Raw genomic sequence first — 13817 nt, forward strand, 5'->3', positions numbered from 1 at the left:
GAAAAGGGGCACAGGCTGGTTCTGAGAACCCCATGCCTATAAACAATTCACCACTGCTCATTTAAAATGCAGAACTGTAACTGGACAACACAAATTTATACTTATCAAGTAAAAAAAGCCAAAGTAGCTAACAAATGTAAAAGATACCATACACATTCAGGTGTACCACATAAATTTAGATGTATCATAGAGATGAAAACAAATGGAGAGCAAGCAAGGTATAAAAGCACATCAGCAAACATAAGTGACCCCAAATACACCCTAGAGGGAAAAAGAAACCATCAACACCACATTCCTCCAAGCAAAGGACTACAGACTTGCCGTAACAACCACATCACCACCCAGCTGCAGCCACTGACATTATGACCCAGAGCTGCAGTGGAAAGGTGAGCATAACCCCAGGGAAAGAACTAGAAACTAAGTGGTCCTGTAACAATTTTAACTGTATTACTACTATTTTTAGGAAAATTTTTGGCAAGAGGTATTACCATAATACTGGTATTTCTGTCCAAAAGTATTTTGTGTAACAACACGTCTTGACTAATGGTGATTTGTGGCTAAAAACATTAAGATTTCAATTCTACTAACAAATTATTGCTTTATGCAAAAGGTGTTTGCCCATAAGCAAGATTTTTTTTGCCCAGTCTTATGCTAAATCAACAGTTCTTTACATAAACAAATAACTAGAACACATCATCGAGATAAACCTGTAAGTATTATGGCCTATTACTGTGATACTGAAGCTTTCCAACTTGCCGCATGCTGAATTTATTGCTACCTATAAACCTCTACAATAATAAACCATAAATATTTAATGGTCTCACATGCTCACCTGGCTCAGACCTCCAAGAACTTTTAGCAGATATTCTCAATTTTCTAAGAATAATATACATATAAAAATGCACATATTCTGATTAGCTCACCCTAATTTAACTTTATTGTTATATATTTTGAAAGGTTGTTTGTGACTACATCCTTCAGAAAATTTGCCTAAATGTCTTTGTATTTTAATGTTTTTCAACATTTCTGAAGTGAATAAAATCACTTAATAAAATTTTTCTTAAAGAAAATTTCCAAATTCAAATTAATTTTTTTTTCTGCGTTCTGGGATCCTCGTTCAAGGCCCTGTTATGGATAACTTTTTTCAAGTTCTTTTTTATTACAGAGCTTCTGCTGTTCCTTTTTGGTTCTTTGTGAGTATTGCTTGAAAGCTGTCCTTGTTTTGCTTTTCTGTGTTCACTTCTCCCACCACGTATGCTCCCAAACTATCCAAAGTTTAAATCCACATATGATATACTTTTGGCACTCATGTAATAAAGGACTTTCTAAGGAAGGATAAAAGTATGCTTTCCTACGGCAGCAGTGAAGGGCAAGAATATGACAAGGTACTGCTACAATTTTACCCCAAAACAATGTTCATTATTCAGTAAGACCATCTAACGCCTCACGTCTTTTGCATTAAGACACTGAAGGAAACTTTTAGCACAGAGTAACAATGTCCCTATTTTCCCTGTCTATGAGGTGGGAACAACCTTTGCTGCAGAAAAAGACGCACTGTGATGCCTACAGCTCTGTCGAATTCATGTAACTCACCGGAAGTGGTTGTTTTCCTGTGCTGTGTAACTAGTATTCTTGCATCGTGAACCAACATTACAGAAAAGGGTTCGCATGAAAGGATAAAGGCCCCGACCTGGTAAATCACGAGCTTCTAAGTAACCTAAAACCAAGCAGAGGCAGAATCAAGGCCAGTGACATGGCAGTTGCAGACTGTACCACCACACTGTGTTTCCTTCTCCTAAACAGCATCTTTGTTACCTGAAAGTGATGAAGTTGTATCAATGGTAGGTGTCCCATTTAAGAAAAACTCTCTCACCACAGAAACCACAGAGTAACCTCTATGTCAGACTGTGACAACAGGGTATATATGACCTTTAAGAGCGATCTTTGAAAAGCTGAATTTCCTGGTAGTAACACTATTGCAATATCATATACTTGCTAGCCCAAAATCATGTGTGACTTGGAAAAGAATATAGACTTCTTCACAAAACAGTATCTTCTCACAGGCTTTCATAAGATGAAGGAACTGATATTCAGCAATATCTGAACATCCATCCATCGAGACGGTCTAAACAGCAGCTTTGGAATTATCTCTGGAATTATCCACATCTCTCCATAAAGTAAATGTACATAGTACAGGCTATGTTCTCTCCAACTATTTCACTGTACAGATCTAGAATTGTTTTACCAAATTGATTTTTAATGTAGCTAATGATGGTTTATCCCCATTTTACTGATAATGGTGAATAATAGAATAACAAACTGAATAGATTATAATATCATAATTATAATAGATTATAATATCTTTTCTAAATGAAGCTAATGTTTTACAAGATAAAAGCAAAAAGAACTTTATAAAGTGGAGTTAGTCATAAGAAGTTTTGAAGTGTTAAAGGAAATGGAAGAATTTATTATTTACAAAATATTAATTCTAAATCCCAGGAAGTATGTAGAGGTAAGGTTCATCTTGTCTAATTGTTAATATCTACTGGAGAATTATCTACCTCTGAAGTAGTCATCTAAAATCCATTACTCAACTGAAAGAAATAAATACAACTAAAACCCAAGTAATCCACCTTATATTCAAAATTGATCTCTAAAACTGTTCTGAAAAATCAGAGCTTAAACTTTGTATCTCTCCCACCTAAAAACAGCTTGCTCAGGTCCACAGCTAGACATGATTGAACCCCACTTTAGGACTCTTTCAATTGACTTCACTACATTTAAGTCCCCCATTTTAGGATATCATTAGTATTTGCTAAATCTTTTTACAAGCAGAGGCAACCAAAATAGAACACAAGTGAAACAAAACATACAGTTTTCCTTGTATTTTGGGGGCTCCTGGAAGCGGATTGCAGCTAGAATCAAGAACAGTACACATGGCCACAGTATTTCAGCGAGAGATAGGACCTGAAAAGACAAATCAAAACATTATAAGTCCATAGAAAGCAGGATTTGGGAACAAATCACTAAAAATTATATATCTTTTAATAATAAAAAAATTAAATATCTCTTTTACAACTACTTAAGGGAAAGTAAGATCATTGAAGTAAATTAATAATGGATACTTCTATTTAAAATCCTTATAACTTTGTGAAATACACTGGTCACAGAACGAAAAAGTAGTTTTCACTTCTATTTATAGTGTTAGTAGGACACAAATGCCCAAATAGACTGAACAGAAATAAAAAGCACAAAGACCAATTGTCTCAATATTCAGCAACAGAAAGGAAGAAACTGCCATTTAGCTAAGTTTTAAAAGACCCACTGATAACAGTGTTAGGAAAGTGCAAACAGCGAACTCGGTAACAGAAACACAGTTGAAATGACAGCCAGGCTGAAGATCTCCCATTAGAGGCTGTTAACTTCCCTGAAGCATACTGAGGATTTTATTTCTAAACTGTCAGAGTTGAACCAAATCCCATGGAGGAAGTGATTCCTGAACTTGGATATGTTGGAAAAATGCCAGAGAACAGTAACATAATGCTTAAGAACAAAATCCAGTGTCAGAGCCTTCCTTGTGGAGAAGGACTTCTCTGCTGAACATGGGGCAAGGAACTAAAGGTTTCCTGAAATTTAGGGAAATCACCATTTATCTAAACTGATCACACACAATACAGAAGACAACAAAAGAAAAGCAAGGCTGGTGCTTAAAAATTTTTAGGGATCAGCAAGATCTGGCTGCTCCCCAAGGGGCAGGGATCCCTGCATGGAAACACCAGCCAGTGGGGCAAGGGACCCACCCCAGGAACTCCCAAGGGGAGCAGGGCAGGCCCCGCCTTTGCAGCCAGCCTCCACCAGAGTCCAGATCCTCAGTCAATGTCATGGCAGAGCCATGGTCAAGCCAGAAAGACAGTAGCCAAGTGCAAGGGCTGAGCTAGAAAGCAGTGTTCCTCCGACTTCACCCAGGTGGGAGCAGAGGGCACAGAAACCCCACTTTGTCTGGATCCTGGGCCCTGGTGAGGCTGCTTACAACCACTAAAGCTTAGCAGAGCTGCAGGGCCCCAGTGGCATCCTCCCCTCCTTGGCATGTTCATCCCGTGCTGTGGAATAGAGCCATGGCTGTAGGGGATCCATGGGCTGTGTGTAGGGAATGGAGCCAGGTGCAGCAGCTGAGGAAAGGGGCACTGCAGAAGAGACTTGGAAGGAATGTCACCAGGCTGTCCAGGAGAGGCTGGAAAGGGAGCAGGCTGCCCCTGGGGCACACACCACCACAGCCAGCGCTGCAGAAAGGTCCCATGAGAAATTCAGGTGGGGGATCAGGGCAGTGGGAGACCAGAGCTTAGGGGAGCTTATAGGGGAAGGCCCTGGACAGGCTGGGCTCCCTCACGAAGCTCACCTAAGGGCTCAGGGCAATCCCAGATGGCAGCCAGGACAGAGCACCAGGCAGCTGCTCCCTGAAGGGCAGGGAGCCAGAGGGGATGCTGGGACAGCAGGGCCTTTGTCAGGCAGGGCCTGCCCTGCTGTGCCAACTCCGTTGGGAGCCTGGATTGCCAGGCGAGCCAGGGCTATGGCTGAGCCAGGAAGCCAGCCTGTAGTGACAGCATTCAGCATCAAACACAGCCCTGCCATCTCCGGCAGAGTCAATGGGAGGATGGGACAGCTAGGACAGAGACTGCTGCATCTGCTGACAGGAATTTGGGATAAATATAAGAACCGAGAAGGCAGCTGCAGAGGCAACAACAGGTTGGAGGACTCAATGAATCATCAGCATGCTGCAGACATTAAGCACGCAAAATTGATCTCAATGAGTAAGTTATTCGTGGCATACATGGAAAAGTAATGCCACTGTATAAGATATATTTGTGCTTGAATGAGAAAAGCAGCCGCAGAAGGTCCAAAAAAAGGCATTTGTGAGATTGTAGGACTGCAGTCCTTGCACAGCTGCTTTGCCCAGGCACTGGGAGGAATTGGAGCCTGAGAGCTCATGTTATTCTGAGGAGCTGTACCTGGGAGGAATAGTGAGGTTTGGTAATGGAGCCTCAGGGTCGAGCTGATAAAAGCAGACAACTTTGTAATTGTTCGCTCAGAGTTTTGGAGGTTTGTGTGAGTATGTGGTTTTTTGTTTTGTTTTAGGTTTTTTTGCGGGGATGCAAAAACATATGTGTACAAAACAGAGGACGCTCATCGGTAAGCAACTCTCAGGGGATGTTTATATCTCTTAAAGTGTGGAAGAAATAAAGGAGTGTGAACTATAAAAGACAGAAGGAGGGCAAAGATGACTCTCGGTGTAGGGGCAAATAAAGAGCAAGAATTATACCTGCATTTTCTGCCATGCTTAACATTAATCCAAAATGAAAACTACTACTAATAACAACTTTTTTTAAAAGGCATAGTTTTAGAGTAGGCTATGTTTCTGTTTTGTTCTAATAACCATATCAGTGACTACACACTCCAAGGATTTCACAGCCTGATTTTAAATTCCAAGGGTCTTCTAAATTAGGGTATCAGAACAAGAGAATTTGGGAGCCACCTTTCATCCTTTACCTAGATACAAATTTGGATGGTAATAGATTATTTATTATTTATTATAACTATTTAAACAATAGTTAAGAAATGTATAGATAGAAAACTAAAGTAGTACATTTGCCCGGTAGTGCGTATCTCCTGAGCTTCTGAAATCTGTAATTCTGAAGCAAAAGTTTCTGAAACAGAAATGAGAACATGTCTTCAGCACAACTGCAATTTCAAGCTCCAGCTGATGCCCAAACATACATAATAACTTGTGCTGTCTTTGAACCACGTTAATAGGAGGTGCTGATGCCAACCTGAATTTCATTCAAAACACCTGTTCCTTATAGAACTCTTATATCTGTCACACGCCCTTCATCTTTCACTGTGTAATATCAACTAATGCCACATGATATTAATGACACATTGTTAATTCAACAGAACTCACTTGTCTTCTAGCCCTAACTATTGAGAAATAACCATGAGGAGACTATTGCTTTTTACAGACAGTTCTACATGGTATGAAACAGAGCTGAAGCACATCAGATCTTTCTCTACTTTTCTCTTCAGATTCACAAGGGTCTGACCTGCCCTTTGCACAGGTGGATGATCCACCTGGATTCCTCCTCAGGTAACTGTAGATGGAACACCTTCACAGCTTAATGGTTGCACAACAGGCACATAAGGAGGGTTTGCAAGTTCCCCCAGGGCAGGTCTTGGCTCTCAACAGGCAGAATTAAGTTTGCTTTGGGTTTGCAATTCTTGGTTTGGAGAAGTCTGCATCTCAGTGAGCTCTCAATTCAGGAAAGCTACCAATTAGGCAAACTTAAAACTTACATGAGGGAAAACTACACAGAAGAAGACAAATAGATCCACATGGAAGAGAGCAGGAGATACTGAAGAGCCACTTGATGCACACTGATTGAACATACAGAAGTGTTTAGAAATGAAGAAGAATATGATAAACAGCATCCTTCCCCCAGAAAACGTCTTTTATATTAAAAGACATCACTTGTAATTATTTGCTGAAGAAATTTTCTCTAAATCACAATTTTATTTAACATAAATATCTCTGGAACTAAAAACTGTGTGTTTATTTAACTGAGATAATCCTATCCAAACAGCCAACATGCTTCATTGTAAAGCCCCAGATCATCACAGACAAGTGAAATCAATGTCAAACTATTAATTGAAGTGACTCTTTTTTTTCCCCAAAAAATGTTGTTTCACTTGAGAAAATTCACTTCCTTATATCTTAAATTAAAAAATGATTTCAATGACAGTAAAGGTGAATGACATCTCATATTTAGGTATCATTTTAACTTTGATTGCTGTAGAAGTGGCTGTCACATTCTTCAGCATATTGGAATTTGAAAGGTTCAATTAAGCTTTGTAGAGTGGACAAAAAAGGTAATTTAGAAGTATATGCAATTTTAATGCACATTCCCTGCATTCCCTGTATCTAGATTTTGATCACAATCATGCAAGCTTTCTTATATTAATTAATTAATTAATTGAAGAAAATTGATTTTCACCCTTGTCACTACTAGCAGCACTGCTAGTATCTAATGTTAATTAAAAGACAGGCTGTGACTCTTCAAAACTTCTATGAGATTTTCTATCTCATTTGCAAAGTGGAATGCATTGCTGTATTCAGCCATTTTAGAATTAAAACAACCCATTGTTGTTCTCTACTTGTATTTTCAACAATTAGATGACCAAAAGCAAAACAAGAACCACTTGCAGCCACCCTGTCCACAGCAATCTGCAGTAAAAAGGGAAAATTGATAGATACGCTCTTTCCAACAGATACTAAAAGATTTAAAATATTCCTTTTTTAATCATTTTCAAGCACTCACCGGTTGCCTCACACGGCAGAGCCAATTTTTCCAAAACAGAGCCTTGAACTGGTGTACAATGTGCCCCATGTTCTCTTTTCTTTCCTTCATCCACTTGCTGAGTGGCTTCTTAGGGACTTTCTAACTCAGAATCATCTTACAGAGTAGTCCAAACGTATTATTCAGAAGCTGATTAATTCCAGCACTAGAGAATAGTGCAAGAGATTTGCCTGCTTCCTGAGAAAAGATGAGATTCTGTTTCTGCCTCTTGTTTTTCATTCGTCGAGGACTCTCATCTTTCTGTTTGCTTCTCAGTGCAATGAACAGTAAGGGGATGGGTTTGTATAAATGCCCTCGGGGTGCTTTACTCCAGCATACATTCTGCACTTGTTTCGACTTTTCTGGAATAAAAATAAATGCAAATGACAGGGGGAAAAAAAGAATGTGTAACATACATTTGTCTTTTTCTAAAGTTGGGTGACTTTCTGTCACTTCAGTGTTTATGTCACTTTGTTTGCATATGCTTAGATTTTAGAAAAAAAAAGAACAGTAGAAAAATAAGTAAGCTGTTTAACCACTTAGTCCTAAAAATGTCAGTGTGCTTCTTGAACACCCTTATGAGTACACATCTAGCACTGTAGTGGACCCATTGCATCATCATATGACTGTTGAATTTTTTTCTTATAAAGGATGTATGTTTGACATTCTCTTTCTCCAGTATACAAAACTTACATAGAAGCAGGATATTCTGACAAGCCAGAAAACTATGTTAATTAACTGCCAGATGCCACCCAGGATGAAAATCAGTTTTATAGCAGCAGTTCCTTTAGCAAAGAGGATGGTGGGCTATTCCTGGAGCTGTGTGAGGGGATCTTCAGGAGGGGAGCCTATGCAGATCTGTGGTAGCAGGGCCACTGGGAGACACAACAGGAGTTTGGTGGTGCATAGGATGGCTACCTTACCCATCAGGAGTGCCATTGTGAACAGAGCAGTAAACTTTCTGTATGTTTTGCTCTACCCAAACAAATTGCCTAAGGTAGAATGTGATGCCCAAAAGTTCTCTCTGTGGTCAATAGAGACACCTAACAGAGCCATTATAGAAGGTAATTCAGACTGCCTAGAATCTGAATCATGAATCACACAGACATAGGACAGCATGATGCCTGAACAAATATTTTTTATTTGTCATTATTGACAAGTAAATTGCATCATTACACTTTTTGCAAAATGTATTACTATTGAATGAAAGACACATCTTACATTCACAGCTGGTTTTCCACATTAAGAGTAAAATCCCCCCAAAATGTAAAAAGTTTTTGGATACAGAGACACCACAGAGTAATTCAACTTCCATAAGCCAAGGGAGCAATTTAAAAAGTTAATAAGTCTGATATTTCTGCAATGAACAACTGCACATCTGCAGGTCTATTGAGTTATGCCAGTTTCCATATAAGCTGAGGATCAGCTAGTGTCCAGTGCCTTAGCTTGCCTTTCCCAAGCTCTGGGTTTGAGTCACCCAGCAGCAGTTTTTTGCCCTCCAGAGCACATTGAGAAGTTTTGTTACTCCACTTCATGGTAAACTGATTAGTCTGTTAAAATCTTTGTATTTGAAATGGTGCAAGCTACTGTTTTAATTTTTACCTTTGTGATGGGTTCAAGGAGCAGAGAAAAAGCAGATTAAGTAGGTGTCATGAATTCATAAATTTTTACAAATTGGTCAAAATCATCTCCTAGCAAAGCAGAAATCACAGATGCAGCCATGGCAGAACGCAACTAATTAAACACCTTTATTCCTCAAATATGGTGGGATTTCCTTTTATTCTCTTTACTCTGAGACTGAAAAAATACTGAAGTAATCATTTAGCTTTAAACAGAAATGTGAAAGTCCTCAGGACATACTAAAAACTAAGTAGTTTAGTGTCTACCTGACTGTTGTTAAGCATATCTGTACCTCTGAGGCAGGATTAATTAATACCTCACCAAGAAGTTCCACTTCACACCTAATAACCAGGCACTTCTGCTTTTAGTCAAGTAATACTAAAATCTCTGCTATTTCAGAGTATGGACAGAAATTTTTCTCATTAGGATCAAAGGCAAAATTCTGAGATAGCTCAGATGAAAATTCTGCACACAGTTGAAGTATGCATTTTTAAACAAATATTTTTCAATAACTGAAATTGAAGTGTGTGTTTTAATTTGTGTGGTTCCACACAGCCATTATGGAAAGCCGGGAAGAAGAATCTATAGCATGTGATTTGAAGAAAATTATAAACTACTCAACATAATGAATTACAAAAAGTTACTTAACAAAGCAACTGATATGGAAGAGAGTTCCTGACTGTGTGAGCCAAAACAGCTCACATGAACCGTTTGCCAAATGGTTTTGAACAAGTCATTCTGCAAAATCTCTGCTCATCTGACTGTGTAATCTGTAAAATTTATTACGCTCTATATAATTACATACTCATAAATGTGGCATCCTATTTTTAAATGCTAAACAGCTTTTCATGGATACAGGAAACAATTATTTTGTATGGAATTAGTGTCCAGTACTAATGAACTACTGACTCCTCATTTTACTATATAAAGCACTCAACAGACAAACACCTTTCACCATTCAGTTCTGTTGACTTCATTTGTCCTCCTATCTGATAGTCCTTTCTTATAGAAATTTCTTCTTGCCTAGTATGGTGTCCTCCAGTAGCAGACTCATTTTTACTAGAACAAAATTTAGGAAAGTAAAAGGTACCCCATGAACATTCCACCAAGAACAATTCCTGCACTGACATTCTGAGACATTACTTCTAAAAGTTGTATGAGCTTGATTGTATTATTTTCAATGTCATAGAAATATGACAATTATTGAATCAAATTATCATCACCTGCCTCACTCCCCCCCCCCAAACCAAACTCTTGGCACAAAAAACATGTTAATAATAAAAATAATGCACATAGGCAGGAAAGGTAAATTGGTTCTGAATATTTTTGGAGAGATGTGTCACCTATATTGCTGCCATCCTGGAAGCTCATTTGAATGCCCTAGGTTTCATCAGTACAGCATCAAGCAGTACCCTGTGCAAGTACCAGCCTTAAATAGCTATATTAACTATATAATTATTTCATTATAAGGAACAGCTAATAGCTATATTAACTGTATGTTTTCAGAGCTTATTAACAGAGTGTCTGTAATCAAGAGCAGCATCTTGAATATTGCAGGGCAAATTAGAAAGGGATTTCATCATGTGCTCCACTCCTTATGGAATGAAAAAAAAAACAAACAGGGTCAGAATTGGATCCTACAGTAAGGAAAAGATAGAGTGACCTGCCCTTTTTTGCTTTTGCTTGGCTTTGGCAGGCTTTGTCTCAGTTTTAACTTAAAACTTTACTCTTATACTATGCAAGTTATTCAAAACCACTGGTGCAGAAAAGGCAGAAAACCTCCTTCAAGCATTCAGTTCTGGTTTTAAAAATTGACTGCATCATAATAGCATACCATCCACACTCCATGTCTAGCCTACAGTTTTAATACAATGTAATTAGAGTAGGTTGGCAAGCGCATTCAAAGAAACATAATTTCATGTGTTAAATAGGTTAAAGGCCAGGAGCCAAAAATAGTGCTTGGTAGACAGGAATGCAGTCAAATCATGTGAGAATATGGATGGAAATCTGGCAAACTAGCCTATTTTCCTATCACCACCCACCATTTCTTTCACAAGGTTTATTGAGTGATCACAAGGTTTTTACTCTAACATTAATAGGAGTACTACTTGTAGTACTCCCAGACCTGTGTCCCAGACAAAGTGCCTGCAGGTTGACATCAATAGTAGCATCTTTCCTTGGAGACACTTCCTGGGAGCAAAGTTAGGGCATGATGAAAAATGTTAGTTGTGGGCAAGGTTAAATAATAGGGCTGATTAACCAACTAAACAGACCCAATCTCTCAAGGAGGATGGTGGTTTGTTTGAGCTTCTGGGAAGCACTAGGAATTTTACTCTTGTAAAATGACATACAAATATTATGCCATTAAATTGAAAATTTTTCTCATAGTTATAAGCTCAGCACCAACAAGAAGCATCTAGAATCAGGTTTCTGTGTTGTGAAAACAGACTGTCTTTTGCTGCTGCTTCGCTTTGTTTGTAGCCTGAGCAAAAGCACTGTCCCTGTCAGCATTACTCTTTCTTCCATTATTGTACCATGGAGTTTCAGATTTAATGTTGCTCTATTCAGTGACCTCCTTTCTCTTCAAGCAGAAGATTTTTTGAACTGTAATTTAATCTGGAGTATAATATTTAATGGTAATTATTTTAAAGATGCATTTTAGTCACTCAAAGACTGACAAACTTTCAGGGAAACCAAACCTCAGCATCTTGTATCAAACTGTAACAGTGTCATCGAATCACACTGCTGTGCTTTTTTCTACTCAGTTGTTGCAGGCAGATTCAGTTCCCAAAGCCCAGTTTGCTGCTTGCACTACTGCGCACTGCAGTCAGAATATAGCTGGCTGCTGATGGGCAGGTCTGAAAGCATTCACCTGTCACCTGTCAATGGAAATGAAAAACATCCCTGATTCAACCATATAAGCATTTTATTTAGGAATATATATTGAAATCAGACTTGAGACGAAAACCCAGCTCTGTAACACAATTCACTGAAATTTTTTTTCAAGGAAGAATGTTAAAAAAAAAAAAAAGATATATATTTTCAAGAAATACTGAAATTACTGAATTATTTCTCTTGGGCATTTAAAGGACAGAGAAGAAAATTTGTAGTCTAACCATTCTGGACATAGGTCATTCCAAAATGTTCCTTTTCAGGATTTCTCATACCTTCCATTAAAGAAAAATGCAAAAGTAAAATGTCAGAAGTAAAAATCCACTCCTTCAAGTCACTAACTGAATTACTGCACTTTCTCAGTCTCTTGCAAATGTGAAACCACTGCATTATAGCATGTCTTCATTATAGCCTCAGGCATTTCTTTAACAAAATGGTAGGAATGGGTCAGAACACCATGAATCACAGAACAAACCATTGGTAGAAACCACTCTTTTCTCCCTTCACTCTTCCACCCTATTCGTACCTTCTACCTTTCTTTGCTTTTATTCCTTCTGATCCCTGGGTTAAATTGATTCTGTAGTGTATTGGTAGGGACAGGGTGGCACATAGAACCATAGCAGGCTCTTGATTTGAAACAGAGGTTTCTGGTGTTTGAAGGATTTTTAAACCTACTACAAGACACTGCACTATGTAATATTGAACATATAAGTAATACCACATATGTTTTTTAAAATATCACCACTTTAAATCCTGATTTATGTTCTGCAGAAAGAATGTGAATGGCTAATATTAAACAACTGAATTGCTTATAAAACCTGTAACTATTAATAACTCTCTATGGATGTCTCTGTAAAACCTACAGGAATGTAACTTCACAGCCGGATGCACACAGCTGACTCATTTCTTTATCTCCCTGTCCAGTTGCAGTCACAAGGGGAAATACAATTGTTCTTATCAGGGTAACATTCTGGCAAGTTTCCTCTGAAGCTAGGAGAGGTATTTTATTGCATGTCAGATGTGTTTGTAGAGCCCTTTCTTGCATTAGGATAACAGCATCAGAGGACGGTGATCACAGGAAGCAGGAGGATACTTAGTCTCTTTTGAATTCTAATTTTAAGCTGTCATAAACCCCTTTATTCCACTTGGTAGGAAGCACAGAAGAAAAATATTTTAGCCGAAAAAAATGTACAGTGTCCTAAGGAACAGTGAGAAGGAGAAAGGACATATTGGCAAAAGGAGAATGGATCATCTACAAGGGACTTCTGCCAGGGTCTTGGGCATTGATTTAATACAGTAGTTGCATCACCCCATGAATGCCTGACCCTTAGCTCCAGCTCAGCCAGGCCACAAGACCATCAACATGCAGCACATGTTAGTTTCATATTAGTTCTCAAGATAGAAGTGCTTACTTTATATGACTGTAAATATAAAAGCTTTGTAGTTTCAATGACAGCACATGCTGTTAAAATGACTCAAGAACCTCTTTTTAACCTGTTTCTAGATTCTTGTTGTCCTTCTTTTAAAAAGACAGTTACACCATTTCAGATTCATACTCCCAAGACAACTGCAGTAATATGCTTCCCCAGCCAAAGAGCCACATTAGGTGTTTGTTTTCTAGGTGAAGCATTTTTACTTCTCTTTAGGTGCTTCTTAGTAACTATTTCTTGTACAACAGCAAACTGTCTCCTCCAAACCCATACTGGTCAATTTGGTATAAGCTTTTCTTCACACTAGAGTGCAGCATGCTGTTTCCAGTGATGTCCTTTTTATCTCGTTACTGTTTTGAGAACAGGACATTGCAGAGAAAAGATGTGTTTCATTGTAGGTTTCCCAAAGCAGGTTTCACAAGCTTTGTCAATGACTAGGTAAGCACTAGGCATGGTTAAACACAGATTTTTTTTTTTTTGTTAATTATTA

General features: G+C 38.4%; 1 protein-coding gene across 1 annotated transcript in view; it reads right to left on the bottom strand.

Moving 5' to 3' along the window:
• Positions 1-7454, bottom strand: part of ABCA13 (ATP binding cassette subfamily A member 13) — a 176034-nt gene extending 168580 nt beyond the window's left edge. Inside the window, 3 exon segments of the mRNA XM_032683056.1 lie at positions 1594-1717; positions 2874-2967; positions 7368-7454. Of these exon segments, the coding sequence (XP_032538947.1) occupies positions 1594-1717; positions 2874-2967; positions 7368-7436 (287 nt within the window). The 5' untranslated portion in view covers positions 7437-7454.
• Between the last annotated feature and the right edge of the window lie 6363 nt (positions 7455-13817).

This window comes from Chiroxiphia lanceolata, chromosome 1 (assembly GCF_009829145.1).
Source record: "Chiroxiphia lanceolata isolate bChiLan1 chromosome 1, bChiLan1.pri, whole genome shotgun sequence".
Lineage (NCBI taxonomy): Eukaryota > Metazoa > Chordata > Aves > Passeriformes > Pipridae > Chiroxiphia > Chiroxiphia lanceolata.